The following is a 13,649-nucleotide window of genomic DNA, read 5'->3' as shown; positions in this document are numbered from 1 at the left end:
GAAAAAGGAGCAGTAAAAATCAAGCACTGAGGTAATCAGGTGGTCTGATGTCCTTGTAAATTACCGATGGTGAGCCTTTGGTGTGGTTTGCTTGCTCAAGGGCACCTCGGCAGTGCTCTAAAGCTGCCCTGGCACTTTTCCCTACTACCAGAAGAACTTCCATTGTCAGTCCCAGCTGGGACTTGAACCACAAACCATCCGCTTCTCAGCCCAGTCCCTGACAGACTGAGCTACTGTCACCTCTGTAGCCTCATGTTCATTTCATGTGCTGCTTCGCACTGACCTTTGCCCTCTGGTTTGGGAGAACGAGGCGCCCCGGTGCTGTTTTCTGTCTTAGCGAGCAGGAAGGGGGGCTTCATGCGCGACAACCTGGGAGAGGAGTCTGGTTTGTTTCCAGTTGGACTGCAGGGGGAGCCAGAGGGACACAATTAATCAGACCAGGAGCAGAATTCAAAGAAACGCTTGTCGGCAGGCGACCTACCTCTGCTTCCTGTAGTCGTTCAGCTTCTTACTGATGAGGGCCTGCCCTGAAAAACCGAGCTCCTGCGACAAACAACGGCGGCTGTTAAGGCTGGCAAAGGTAAAAACAGCATTATGAGCGACGCAGGCGCGTCCTCTGACCTCGCTGCCTGTCTTGCTGTTCTCCCTGATGACCTTAATCCAGTCCAACATGTCCTCCCGATCCTCCGCCTGCAGCAGATACTCGCAGAAGTCCTGGGTGGTGAGACGCAGCGCGTGCTTCCGTTTGGTCTCGCTGTACGCGATGTCCACCAGGCAGCCCCGGATGCTGATTGGCTGCTCGTCCTCGGTGCCGCCCCCGATGGTGGCCCCCCGCAGAACCGCCTCCCTCTTGTCCTTGTAGAGGAAGAGCGAGTGGGAGCGGAGAACTGAAAACACTCTCTTCCAGGGACGCATACCGCTGCCGACCTTCTGCAACGGACAGACAGGAAGTCAAACACGTGGCGCTCCTAGACCAGGTGACACTCCTCAGTCGATCCTGGCCTCCGAACCTTGCCCTTCTCCGTGAGAATTTGTTTGTAGTGCAGCCATCCTTCTCGCCGCACGTCGCTGTAGGCGATGTTTCCCAGCTCTGAGGTGGAGTGGCGCTTGGATCGAACCTCCTCGGCCGACCTCAGGTTGTCCAGAGACTGAAGGACAACCAGCACGAGCGGGAATAACCAGAAGATCCACAAACTGAGTTTTGCTTATTTTGTGTGTCAAAGTTAATGAACTCACCCCGTCCGTGAAGAAGCTCTTCACTCTCTTTGGCAGCCTCCTGTCAATCAGAACACGAGGGTCAGTTCACCTGCGTGCACGCCGCTTATCACGCGTTAGCACGAGAGTACTCACGAGAAGACCCGCCCTTCCTCCCTGAACGTGTTCAGCCCTTCATCACATGACTTGGAGCGCTCGGCGGTGATGGCTAGAAGATAGGAGGAACGGCGACTTGATTTAATACTGCCTGCTCAATGAGAGGATGAATGAGATGAGAGAGAGAGAGAAAGAGAGAGAGAGAGAGAGAGAGAGAGAGAGAGAGAGAGAGAGAGTTGATGTAATGCCAATCAACCGTGTGTGGACGGTGTTGGATCAGCAGATGTGAGGCAGCGGCAGCAGGTGGAAGAGAAGGATGATGAACTGGACAATGAGGAGGTGAAGGTCAGCGTGGAGGTGAGGGTGGGGCTGTGAGCTACAGAGGTGGGTCAGACTCTACTCTCACCGCTGGCATGCAGGGTTTCGCCCCTTTTTCTACTTTTCTTTAAAGCCGCCTTTTCGTGCAACTAACGTCTGTCTGACGTGAGAATGAAACTCAGATGCTTCATGCAGAGGAAAAAAATGGAAACTTTCTTTGTTCCACACATCCGGTTATTACAGCCTGGATGTCGAACACGTCTTTACAAGGTGTGTTCTGCCGTATACTGAGCCACAAACGGACCGTATTGGCCAGAACCATGTGACGTTAACAGATATAGAACTGAGAATCTGATTAATGGGAAATGTGCTCAATATCAGACAAACACTCAAAGGTCTGTACTCATGCATGCAGTAGGGAGCAGGACAAAGCCAGGAGGAGCGGGGAGGAGGGGGGGCACTCACTGCAGTCGTGTGAAAAGAGCCTAGTAGGGGGGAAGTGGAAGGTAGGGGAGGAGGGGCTGGTGACCATGGCAGGCGCTGAACTCATGCCGCTGGACACCACCGAGGATGCCGGCACATGACGGGCGCGCAGGTCTGCGCTGGGACTGGTGGGCTCATCTGTGGGAGGAGGGGGAGGCCAAAAGAGGGGACAGGGTTAGGTATTAGATTATGAGGTCACAGAGGGAACGTGAAATAGGTCAGATGAGCAGTTAAAGAGGAGGAATGGAGGGGGACACCAGGAGACGACGAGACGGCACAGTTTTCTTTCGCTTCGTCTTCAAACGACAGAAATAACGCGTCCACCAAAGGGAGATGAGCAAAAACCAGAGTCAGAGGAGAAGCTGAAGCCTGCGGAACCTCTGCCACTGGCCCGGTGTCGCGGGAGACAGAATTAATGGTTAAAACGGACAAATAGGTTAGAGAGGACGGCGTACCTGAGCCTCCGGCTGCCACAGGAAGAGCTGCTGTGAACAGGGAGGCTCGGTCTCACCGAGGTTCACAGGCTTTCACTTCTCTGTTCGCTCTAAAGTGCAATCGAGACTTATGGCGCATGTGGGGAGGAGACGAGCATCGCAGGGACACAGACAGGAGCCCAACGAAGGTGGGAAACCCTTTAGGTTTTCGACAAATATGCTGAAAGTCTCAGGAAAGCCACACACATTTCCTGACTCAGATATTTGCATAAAGGAGACAGATGTGTCCTACGTGTTTTCTGGGCGAACACCAGGGGGCAGCACCCCCCCAAAGTTGTTGAGGGATGGCACACATCTTCTAAAACGATTTATTCTTTTTAATTTCAGCTAGTTTTCTTCTTGTCCTTGGAGTTTCTGTCAAACTCCTCTCATCACCATCACCTTTCCCCCCTTGCCTTCTCTTTTCTCTTCAACATTCCTGAGATTATGGAGCCCCAACATGAGGCGGAAAAACATTTCCAATCTGGGACGAGGAATCTGCCTGTTTACAGCTGCCCAGAAATAGCCGGGCTGTGGGTTTAACAAAGGCCATCATTAACGGGCAGCTCGGATCCACAGAACAGAAGGACCCGCACACCACAGCACCCTCCGGCCCTGCAGTATACAGTATATGGAACTCTGCATTCAGGCATTAATGAAGACATAGAAGGAAAAAGGGGGAATTATTAATACAGAGTAGAAAATTAAGGTTTCTAAGATATCCACATGCACAAGCTGTTGCGATGGAAATTAATTTGGCAAATTAAACTAAGAGCAAACTAACATGAGGTGTAAACTCTCATCTGCACCATAAATGATGTGTTTTATACCAATATTAACCAGATGGTCATACACAAAGCTTCCTGGGACCGCTTAGTTAATTGAATTTGTCTGAAGTCCTTTGGGAACGTCTTATATGCTACGCTATGTTCACATATTTGCTTTGCCAAAACAAAGGTTTAGTGGGAGTGCTGTTGTAAACAGAGAAGGGAAAAGGAGAGGGGGGGAAATGGCAGGAATGAAGGGAAAAAGGGGAGACGCAGCCTGCGGAGGGGCCAGTCTGGCTCTGTTGTGTTCAGGGTCCAGCCAGGAGAGGCACCGTGGCCCGAACTGGAAAGCATCTAAAGATGCCTTCATCTTCCACAGCACAATAGCGGCATTGACGAATGTATGAGCCCCCACTGTTCCCCACAAGGACCACCACAAAAACTCCCCGATCCTTTTAAATTCCCAGAAGAGCGACATCTGAAGCTCGAGCCCGCACCGATCAAGTTGGTACTAAAAAGGACGATTTCTATCAGTCAATGTAACGTCATAGAGGCTTAGTTGCCGACAGACGGCGTGCCTTCCTGCTCCGCACCTCTGAGCTGTACGTACGCCAAAGCCTGATAACAGAAAGGAAGGCACGCAACAAAAACCGGGCCCGGGCTGTATCGGCACCTCTGTCAGGACGCTAACGAGGACAGCCGAAGAGAAAATGGAGCTCTCGTCTACGGGGAGAAACTAGCCTAGTTTCAGTTCAACGTGTCCCGGCCTGCAGTTCTCTCCGCCTGGTTTCAGAAGGTAGAAGGCAAGAATGCGCTCTATCTGACATGTGTGCCTCATGGATTTGCTGATCCAGTGGGTTTTCCGCCTTTAAATTGCCTGCTGGTGCAGCGCGGCTTGGCTCAGCCGTCTGCAGACAATCTGGGTTCGAAAAGCCCCTCCGTCATCCGATTTGAATCTACTCTACATGGGGCCGGCTCCTCCCGGCAGCGGCGCGCTGCTCGTCTGACCGTCCGAGGACATTTGTTTATGATTTGACTTATTGGCTTTTGTTCACATGGAGTGGTGCAGGGATGAGCAGCACGCAGAGCCTCTGCAGGGGGACAAGCCAGAACATGATCCCAGTATGTACATCAGCACGCCGTATGTAGGTCGTAGCTATGGATATGCTCAATCCAACAGTGGTAGGTAATGTTTTAGGGGTCTCGTCCTAATATGCTGGTGTGTGCTGAGGTAAATGGAAATGAGCTGATCGGAACCAAAGGTTCTCACCAAACTTCATATGGAAAAAAGACACAATTTGGTTAAAACTGAAACATGAGGTAAGAAGTAAATATTGAGCCGAACTCAGGGACCACAGGCAGGATTAACGAACCCTGTTGGGAATCAATGAAACAAATAATACGATAAATAAATAATAATAATAATAAATAAATACATAATAAGACTGTGAGAGGTGTCTGCATGGCCCAATACACACACAAAACAATGGACTGAAGCCTAACAAGAAAAACAAGAACACACACACACACACACACAGACAGGTCAAAATCCTAATTTTTCCTGAGGTTATTTCCCTCCGTCCCCACACGGCTCATTAAACAATTCACCTAAAACCACTTTTTGAACGAAAATAAAGAAATCTGAAGGTCGTTTGGAATTCCGGCAGGAAAGGAAGGTTACCTATGAATGGGATGGAGGCCAGGGAGTCATCCTCGATGGGGAGTGGGGCCAGATTACCGTTTGGTTTACGTGGGGCTCCCTCTTCTTTGGAGGTGGGTGCAGGAGCCGAGTCTTCAGGAGAAAACAAAGAGGGTTCGAGACCATCCGCAGGCAGCGCATAATGAGGATGCCGCATGCCAAAGGCATTTCTCCTCCCTGTGGGAGGTTTCTGCCTCAGTACCACTTCCTGGGTCTGAACCAGCGCCTCCTCCTGCCCCTCGTCCTTTGACCCTTGGTCCCTTTCATGGTTGGTTGGCCTGTATTCTCTGTTCTGGGTTTCAGGAGCAGTAGAGGTAAGCGGGGAGGCAACAGTGGTAGTCATAGGTGCTGTATCACCCTCTGGGGGGCTTTTTGGGCTTGGGTTCCAGTTCAAGTGGGGGCCAGAGTACGAAGGGTCCCTGAAAGAGTGAGCTTGCTGCATGATGCGCCCCGTTTTGCGGTAAAAAGAGGGGCTGTAGCTGCGGTAACCCACGGGCTGGTCGTCCATGCTCTGGCCGGGGGGAAGCCGCCTGCGTTGAGAAGCCGCCTGTGGGGGCTGAGGTTGGGAGGGGGTCTGGGAGTGGTGCGTAGGGTGTCGGGATATCGGAGGAGCTTGCGCCGCACCGTAATGGTTGCCCTGCCGCGGGTAGGCGTCAGTCCTGTGAGGTGGTTGGGGAATCTGTTGGATCCACGAGGGCCTCTCGAACCGCGGGGAGACCGGTCCGGCAGCCCGGTCCAGCATCTCCAACGAGCGCCCGTGGCAATCAAACTGGGCCAGCAGGTTTTCGGACCGCGTTCGCGTGTAGTCCGGAGCTAGCGGGCCCCTCCCCGCGGTGCCGTCCCAGTCTGAATAAGACCAGTAGGGCTCTCCGCGCGGTCCCGGTCCGGACTGCTGCTGCTGCAGGAACAGCAGCGTGTCCTGGGAGGCGCTGTGCGGCCAGTCGCCTGCTCGCTGCTGCTGCCGCCGCATGTCGCTGAGCCGGTCCTGAGAGTAGCTCCGATGCCGCATCTGGTTGCTGCGTCCTGGGCGCTCAGGTATCTGGTTGTGGTACCAGTCCGAGAGGGCCTGCTGACAGCGCTCATTGCGACTGTGGCTGAGCTGAGGCAGGGGTGGGCTGGTCCAAGCAGGGCTGGACTTGCGTGGCGGTGCCTGGGAGGTACTGGCAGCGTGGTGGTTGGGGTAATGAACCTGCAGCGGGCTGGACAAAAGGCCTCCGGATGACGAGGACGAAGAGTAAGAACGCCCCCTGGTCTGACCCTGGGGATGCTTCCCGGTCATACCGTACTGGATCTCCTCTGTACGATGAGCCGGGCTGCTCGGACCTACACCTCCTGGCTCTCCGGGTCGTCCTTCCTGCCAGCTGGCGGGGCTGCCCACTGTGGAGCAGTTGTCAAGAGGAGAAGAGGGACTGGAAGAGTTTGGCCAGCGACTCCAGTTATCCAGCTGGTTCTGGCCCATTGGAGCAGACACGGGGGCTCCACTTACGGGTGCGGCCTTGGAGCGTGGATAGCAGAGAGGAGGCGGTGGGGGGAGGTTCTCAGCTCCCCCTGAGTAAGGCTCGTTCCCTGTCAGGTAAGCATCCTGGGAGTACGCCTGGGAAGAGAGATGATACAGGAGAGAGATAAGAGAGACGCGACACCAAGGATTCTTGTGTGTGAGGCAACGCTGGCTGCAGACTGAATATAAACAAGTTAAAACGCAGTCCATAACTTTATCTCTTTAGGACAACTTCATGCCACTGAACATTACATAACAAGCCTTAAAGTGGAACAGTCTCCTGGCTCTGCTGCAGGGCCTCTTCTCTCCATACACTGCCAGCAAATTGCACCGAGTGCCTGAAGCTAAAGCCACAAGACTTGCTGCTCAGCCACCAGCTGAACACACACATGTCACCACCGAGGCCTTTACACACACACCGCATTTATACACACACTACAGTGACTCTACCTCACACATACGTCTGTTCTATGTCATCAGCTCGAACTACCGAGCTGACGAAAACACTTGCTGACAAACCTTTTTTTGGTACATCTCACGGGTACATCAAGAACGTCGCGGTCAGACAAGGTCTTCATGATTTACGGAGACCGTCACACTAAATCCGGAATGTTTTCCCGGCCCGGCACGCTAAGCTTGTATCTCCCACCATCAGGCAGGAGGGACAACGTGACAGAGAAGTCGTCCTCACCAACACCGGCTGCTGCTGCTTAATCCCCGCGTTCTTCCCGAACGTGTTCACCTCTTTATTCCAATGCTTCTTGTCCCGTGTTTTCTATCTGTTGATCTCCCTGGTGTCTACTCTCAGATCTTTCCAAATTCCCTCTCTCCTCCCTCCGAGCTGCTGCCTCACTCCACCCTGTGGGAGTGTGGAAGGAGGCGCAGCGTCGGTGATGTCACGCTAGGAATGCAGCAGCTACAGACGTAGCAGCAGCAAAGGGAGGAGCCTGGTTTCAGGGGAGAGGGATCATACAATTAAAAGATGGCAGGAAGCCTCGAACGAGTTGATTTGGAGCGGCCGTGAGCGCGATCGGTGCACGCCAGAGGAAGACAAACACGATCTGCTGTTGCGTGTGGACAGGTTTCTGACGGGAGGGGCGGGGCCTGATGCGTGTCTGATCATGTGAGCGAGCGTGGAGCAATCTGCGGGGGTGAAAGAAATGACGCGTCGCGCGGTGCACGGGAGTGCAAACAAGCATGAACTGTTTCCCAAACGTGAGTTGTGATGCTTTTAATGAACGCGTGTCGTAAGCTAAACACAGAGGAGCGCGGCTGAGTCACTCGGCAGCCGCTTCTCAAGACGATCTGCGCATTCTTTCACAGTGGCCGCGTCGAAAAACTGCAGGGATGTTCGATTTCCTGCGGCGTTGAGGTGAAATATGTCACGTGCGGGGGTTAGCCGTGCACTCACCAGCTGAAGCACGTCTTCGTCTTTTGGCATAATGGAGAGCTCCAACACGCTCTCGCTGCGGGACACACAAACACACGCAGGAGGAAGAGGGTGAGCGGGAGATAAGACAGCTGGAAAACAGCTTACGGAGAAAAGTTGGTACATTCCTCTGACAGATCAAGAACTCATGACCGACACCTCCACGCGGTGTGGAGTGGGAGTAAATATTTACTGAAAATGAGATATTTCAGCTTCGGGTGTGGAGCACCTGTTGTTGATGACGCCGCTCTGCTACACACCTCCACGGAAAGGAGAGATAAACGGCACTACATCGAGTTCTGTTAGCGTAACCCGCCTGGGTGACGTCAGTGAAGGAACAGGGCCGACGCTGACATTTGCAAAGCGAAGGCAAACAGAAGGCTCAGGGAGAAAAGACGTTCCTGCTCACCTGTTCTGAATGAGCGCTATCACCTGCGAGTACGTCTTCCCCAGAACACTCTCTCCATTCACTTTCACCAGCCGGTCCCCTGGAGAACAGACGCCGCGTTAAAACCGCCCCGAAGCGGAGGTGTTTGAGGCGGGAAGAGGTGAAAACGCAGCGCATATGTTCTGTATTTACACTGCGCTGACAGAAGTGTGCTTAATATCAACAAGGCGATATTTTCACACCGGGACAGAAACGTGTGCAAAGCCGTTGCCAAATGGGAAGAAAGTCAACTCTTTATCTTCAGCTCTCGCCAACAGATTCACAAATGCAAATGTTCGGTGCTCCAGTGGGATATGCTCTTTTTACCTGTGCACAAGCCCGCCTGGTGGGCCGGACCCCTTTCTCTCACGCTCTTGACAAATATGGTGTCCATGGGCTCCATTCGGCTTTTCTGATAGCCTGGATGAGGAGGAAATGCATCAGAATTAGCATGATTTTATCTGTAACGCTGATGTTTTTTCCTGAGTATTGGGGAGCGGACCACCCCTTAATACTGATTATTTTTGTGATTTGGTTGGGACTAAGTCGAAGCTGCAGTGAGGCAGATTGTGCTGCAGGGGGCACAGAAACCTCGCAGAGCCGCCGGGAGCAAAAGCAGCTCTGACATCATCTATTCTCCCCACAGGGCGACTTTTAATTAGCCTGATGTGAAACAGAGAGAGACGCTTACCCTTTTCGTTGCCGTTCTCCTCATCCTGCCAACACCAGAAACAGACAGAATTACTCCTCACATCCTTTCTTACGGTCGCCACAGTTAAATGACCGTACACGGAAAACATCAACCATTTTGCTGTCAAACGAGGGGAAAAGTGAAGCGCGATGTGGAAGAAAATGTCCACGCAGCCGGAGCCAGGACGGGACAGGCGGCGCTGTGTTGACGCAGGTGACTTCCAAGCGCCCGGAGCCAAAACCTCTTTAACCGGCCCCACGTTTTGTTTAACAGACTTTCAGGTTGGAGCACCTGGCAGATACTTGTGACGTCATGAAGCAGACACGTTCGTTACTGTGCAGTGATGGTGACAGTGGATGGTAGCGTGCACCCACACACACGCACACACACACACACACACACACACACTCTCTAAGCTGAGTGGACAGTTTGAGGTTAGGGGCATGGTGGCCTGACTGCTGCCTGGCTTTATGCTCCGCTGAGTGGGCTCATTCCTGGCTCTGTAGACAATGGTGGTGGGTTTAGAGAGAGTGAAAGGAGCCCTGCCGACCCCAGGACAGAGCACCGGGACCTGGGACACTCAACAACTCTCCAGTGCCTGGATGAGCACATCTAGGACTGGGCGGAACATCTGCCCCACACCTTTAATTTGTCCTACAGGTTTATAGAGGAGTAAATAAAAGAGAAATTGAATAACAGGAGAGGGGGATTGAGATTAGGGTGCCATAAGGGTGCAGGTTAAAGCAAGGATCCTTCAGGACCTCGAGGAACGGCAGAAATGTGTGTTGACTCGGGTCAGGCACCTGGTAGGCCTCCAATAATTACAGACACTATGTGGGTAATTTGGGTTGCAAACACAGAGCGTCTCTGGTGAAGAATGAACTCTGCGTGGGTCCGATTGTCCCAAAAACAACATGTGACACTAGAGGCAGAGGAGACATGGACAGAACCGGGACCAAAGGGCAGCAGTGGGCCTATTGTCTTGAGCGGGCCTGGTACAACCCCACCGCCACAGAATGGTACCAGGCTAAGACAACAGCTCTCATTCAGCTTTAGCCTGTGTTCCTGTGTGCAGCTGCTGCATGGTGGGGTGGCAGAACAATAATAGAGGCCTTGTTCCTGTACAATCACCCCACCCCACAACCTCCACACCCCTCAATTTCACATCTGGAGCCGTTTGCCCCCACACCTCAAAGAGCTAAATAACCGCTCACGCTCAGAAAGAGGAGAACGATCCCGACTTCGCCGAGGACCCAAAACGACCACTGATGAAGTGAAAGACAAATTTCAATCCAGTCTGCCAGGATATGGGAGTGTGTTTTATGGGCTTTATGATGTCACTCTGACTCCAAATCAAGGTTCCTCCTGTAATAACCCTTTTGATGAATTAGTACTGCCGTCTCTCATCGGCTCTCCTTTTGTCCGCGTTCGTTTTGCTCGGCTCAAACTCGCTGACCCCCGAACTGCAGCATGAGCGGCCCCGTCGCTGACCTCAAAGACTCGCCACTCAGCAAGTTTAAAACCAGGATTTATCACCTCCCCCTGCCCCGCAGTCTCACCTTGAGGTTGGCGTGCAAGGTGGACTCCGGAGGGTAAACGATGAAGTGGCGCAGCGTGAAGCCGAAACCCTGTGAGTTTTTGTGGAGGACCAGCGTCCGGGGGCCCCTCCAGCCCACGCTGACGCCCTCCCTTCCTGGCCGCGTCGCCATCGGTGGTCGAGGGTTGTCAGGGGCCGAGGAGACACCATCCCTCCGCCCCTTAGCCTGCGAACAGAAGGGAAAAAAGGAAAAGTCAGGATTAACAGGGTTCCTGTGACTACACAATTAAATTATACAAATAGGTTTCTTCAATTCCAGGGGGAAAAAAAAATCCTTCCACTTTCCGTTTCCTTGGAGACACAAAATCTATACTCAAACCTATGACATCACACCTTGACGCGCTCGTGCAGTTTGTAGTCCGGTCGGTCCTAAATGCCCCCACAAGGTAAAACTCCATAACACCCGAGAGTGTGGGGAGGGGGGGTTATCCAGGCTGGATCTGGACCGAGGGCAGGGAAAAGGGCTGATTTAGGCCCGTTCTGTAAACATCTCACCCAGAGCCGAGGGGGCTGAGCCCAGCTTGCTCGGTTGACACACACGCGAGAAAACTCTCACCTGCGTGTTGCCCTGACGACACACATCTGTCAGTCACACACAATCACCTGACCAAACAGGCGGGGGAGGAGGGCGTTGACGTGCGACTCCTGACCACGCAGCGTACAGTTATATACCAGGAAATAAGAGCTGGTTTTAAGCGGGGTAAAGATAAAAACAGATAAAAAAGATAAAAACTTCAGCCTGGATATCAACATGTTGTGGTGTATTGTTATTTTATGGCCTTTTCTTTGGTCACACAGGAACAGGAAGTGGCCGACTGGAGGCAGGAAGTGTTGAGGCAACCAGCCAGACCTATTCATAAAAACCCGAACTCTCTCCATCATGGAGGGCCTTCCTCCTTCACTCCTCTTCCTCCATCCGTCCACTTTTTTCCAGCCTCCCTTCCTCCTCTCCCTTTGCATGCGAGTCCGGTCCAGACGTCGATGCATAATTTTCCTCCACTGACTTTCAGTTTTCATCTGAGGAGATTGTATATTTAGATTTCCTTTGGAAAAATGCACACATCTTACAAGCTTTTTCCGAAGTCCCGGTCAAATATTTATTTTCCAGCCTGAGATCCAGTCTTTAGTGACCGTAAGGAAAACTAGAAGGGGAAAAGGAAAGGAAAGAAGGAAGGAACAAAAGTGAATTCCTCAGAAGGAGCGGTTCGGTGCGGACATGTTGTAACCGATGGAGGCGAGAGGGAGGAGGAAGATGAAGGAGGCGGAGTATCGGCCCCGGCACAGAGGCAGGTTCCAGCATGTTGGTTCCAACCGCATGGCCCCTCCCGGTGCTGGGAACACCAAACCCTGTGATTACCCAAAACACACAGGGTCTGACTGGGTTTCTGAGCCAGCACCGTTTCCCAGTCTCCAGCTCAGGACCGTGTGGGATACGTGTGCTGCCGTTCTGCCCAGTCTACAGTCGGCCCTCTTCCCTCCCAAAGCCAAAAATAGATGGCCTCTCATCACCTTGACGTGGCCAGTTCGCATCTATATTTTAGTTTTGCGACCCAAAGAGAAGAAGAACTGCCTCCCCAGGCAGTTGGACACGGAACAACAGGCGGCTTGGAAAAAAAAAATAAAAATCTGTGGTTTCCAGTTTAAACGCGACTTCCTCAGCAGGGCACAGATCAGGGCTCATTCAAGGGAAGCCTCAGCTGCTAATTCCAGAAAGAAAATTGGGAAATTCCTCATCCTGCCGACTGGGAAGTGATCGTCTTAACACACTTTTACCACGGAATCCTGCTATCGTCTCCATTCATGTCAATTATAATAAATCAAACATTCATTCACGGTTTCACACGTTGCTTCCCCCCCCCCCCCTTGGAACAGAACAGAACAAGGTTCAGAGCCTAATCATCTGATTCCAAGAGGCTTTTCTAGGACACGAGGATGCTGCGATGTTGCAGCCGTGATCAGCATCGGTCTACGTGCTGGTCTACACCCGGGAAGGGGGGGGGGGGTACATCGGCTGTCAGGGGGCGAGCTTCCACTAAAACCCCTGCAGGGCGGAACAATGGCGTTCTTTTCAAACAGCTGAGAGCTGCAACCCAGATGAAAAGTGGAGCTTTACGGGAGCTCCAAATGCTGACCAGCCTCTAATCCCGACGGCCGGCCCGTGCACGGGAGCCTGGCCGTGCACGCTCGTCAGCCCGCGTCTTGCGTCTCGTTCCAGCGGCCGCAGAACGCAACCTGTCGGACAGGCGGGGACTCAAACCCCGCGTCATTTACACGACAGAGTTTCATTCGCATGCACGTACGTGCTCGAAAACCAGTCCGACTTCCCCCGTCAGTTTGAACAGGTGAACAGGTAACGATGGTCCAACAGGGTTTTCTACTCGCGCAGCAAAACATCTCGTTCTTTTTGCCCAACTGACAACCGCCGGCAGACAGTTTTAATCAGAATAACGTTTGCACGATGACTAAGAAGAGGACAGATGACGTGGTTAAATTGTGGTCTGGGACTTTTTCCTTCTTGCACACATTTAAAAAAAAAGGAAAGTACCGCCGACAGATGTCACCGAGTTAAACTCTGAAGGCAGCGTCGAATGTCTGTGAAGTCTAAATCCCTCAGCAGGAGGAAAGACAAAGGAGGTCAGAGAATTTGGTTCGATCGTTTGTATAAAATAAAGACACTCTTCGTCTGAAAAGGCACCAAAAAGGCGACGTGGCGTCAAACGTTGGAGGTCTGAGATGAGATTATGTGAAATTGTCGCCTGCTCATTGAACAACTGTGTACAGTGTGTGTTTGTCTCAGCTGTGTACGCACAACCCCCCCCCCACACACACACACACATATCTACACACACGCTCACATTCCTGATTCCTTTTCTAACCATGTCAACGGGTTTTTGGCTGCAGGTGCTGGTGACAAACTGGAAAAAGCGTCCCCGTGCTAAAATGCCACCGTGTGTGT

General features: G+C 52.5%; 1 protein-coding gene across 10 annotated transcripts in view; it reads right to left on the bottom strand.

Moving 5' to 3' along the window:
- Window positions 1–13,649, bottom strand: part of arhgap23a (Rho GTPase activating protein 23a) — a 40,235-nt gene that overhangs the window by 6,077 nt on the left and 20,509 nt on the right. For 5 of the 10 annotated variants that reach the window (XM_029836474.1, XM_011604199.2, XM_011604196.2 and 2 more), the window contains 13 exons: window positions 10,656–10,859; window positions 9,097–9,121; window positions 8,733–8,825; window positions 8,388–8,466; window positions 7,961–8,015; window positions 5,034–6,645; window positions 2,095–2,250; window positions 1,351–1,462; window positions 1,237–1,276; window positions 1,011–1,148; window positions 622–930; window positions 482–543; window positions 284–402 (listed from right to left, as the gene is read on the bottom strand). In XM_029836474.1, coding sequence (XP_029692334.1) covers window positions 284–402; window positions 482–543; window positions 622–930; window positions 1,011–1,148; window positions 1,237–1,276; window positions 1,351–1,462; window positions 2,095–2,250; window positions 5,034–6,645; window positions 7,961–8,015; window positions 8,388–8,466; window positions 8,733–8,825; window positions 9,097–9,121; window positions 10,656–10,805 — 2,950 coding nt within the window. In that variant the 5' untranslated portion in view covers window positions 10,806–10,859. The other 5 variants (XM_011604194.2, XM_011604195.2, XM_011604197.2 and 2 more) reach the window with 5 other exon arrangements.

The sequence above is a fragment of the Takifugu rubripes genome, chromosome 5 (assembly GCF_901000725.2).
Source record: "Takifugu rubripes chromosome 5, fTakRub1.2, whole genome shotgun sequence".
Lineage (NCBI taxonomy): Eukaryota > Metazoa > Chordata > Actinopteri > Tetraodontiformes > Tetraodontidae > Takifugu > Takifugu rubripes.
This window is presented reverse-complemented; position numbering and strand designations above follow the sequence as displayed.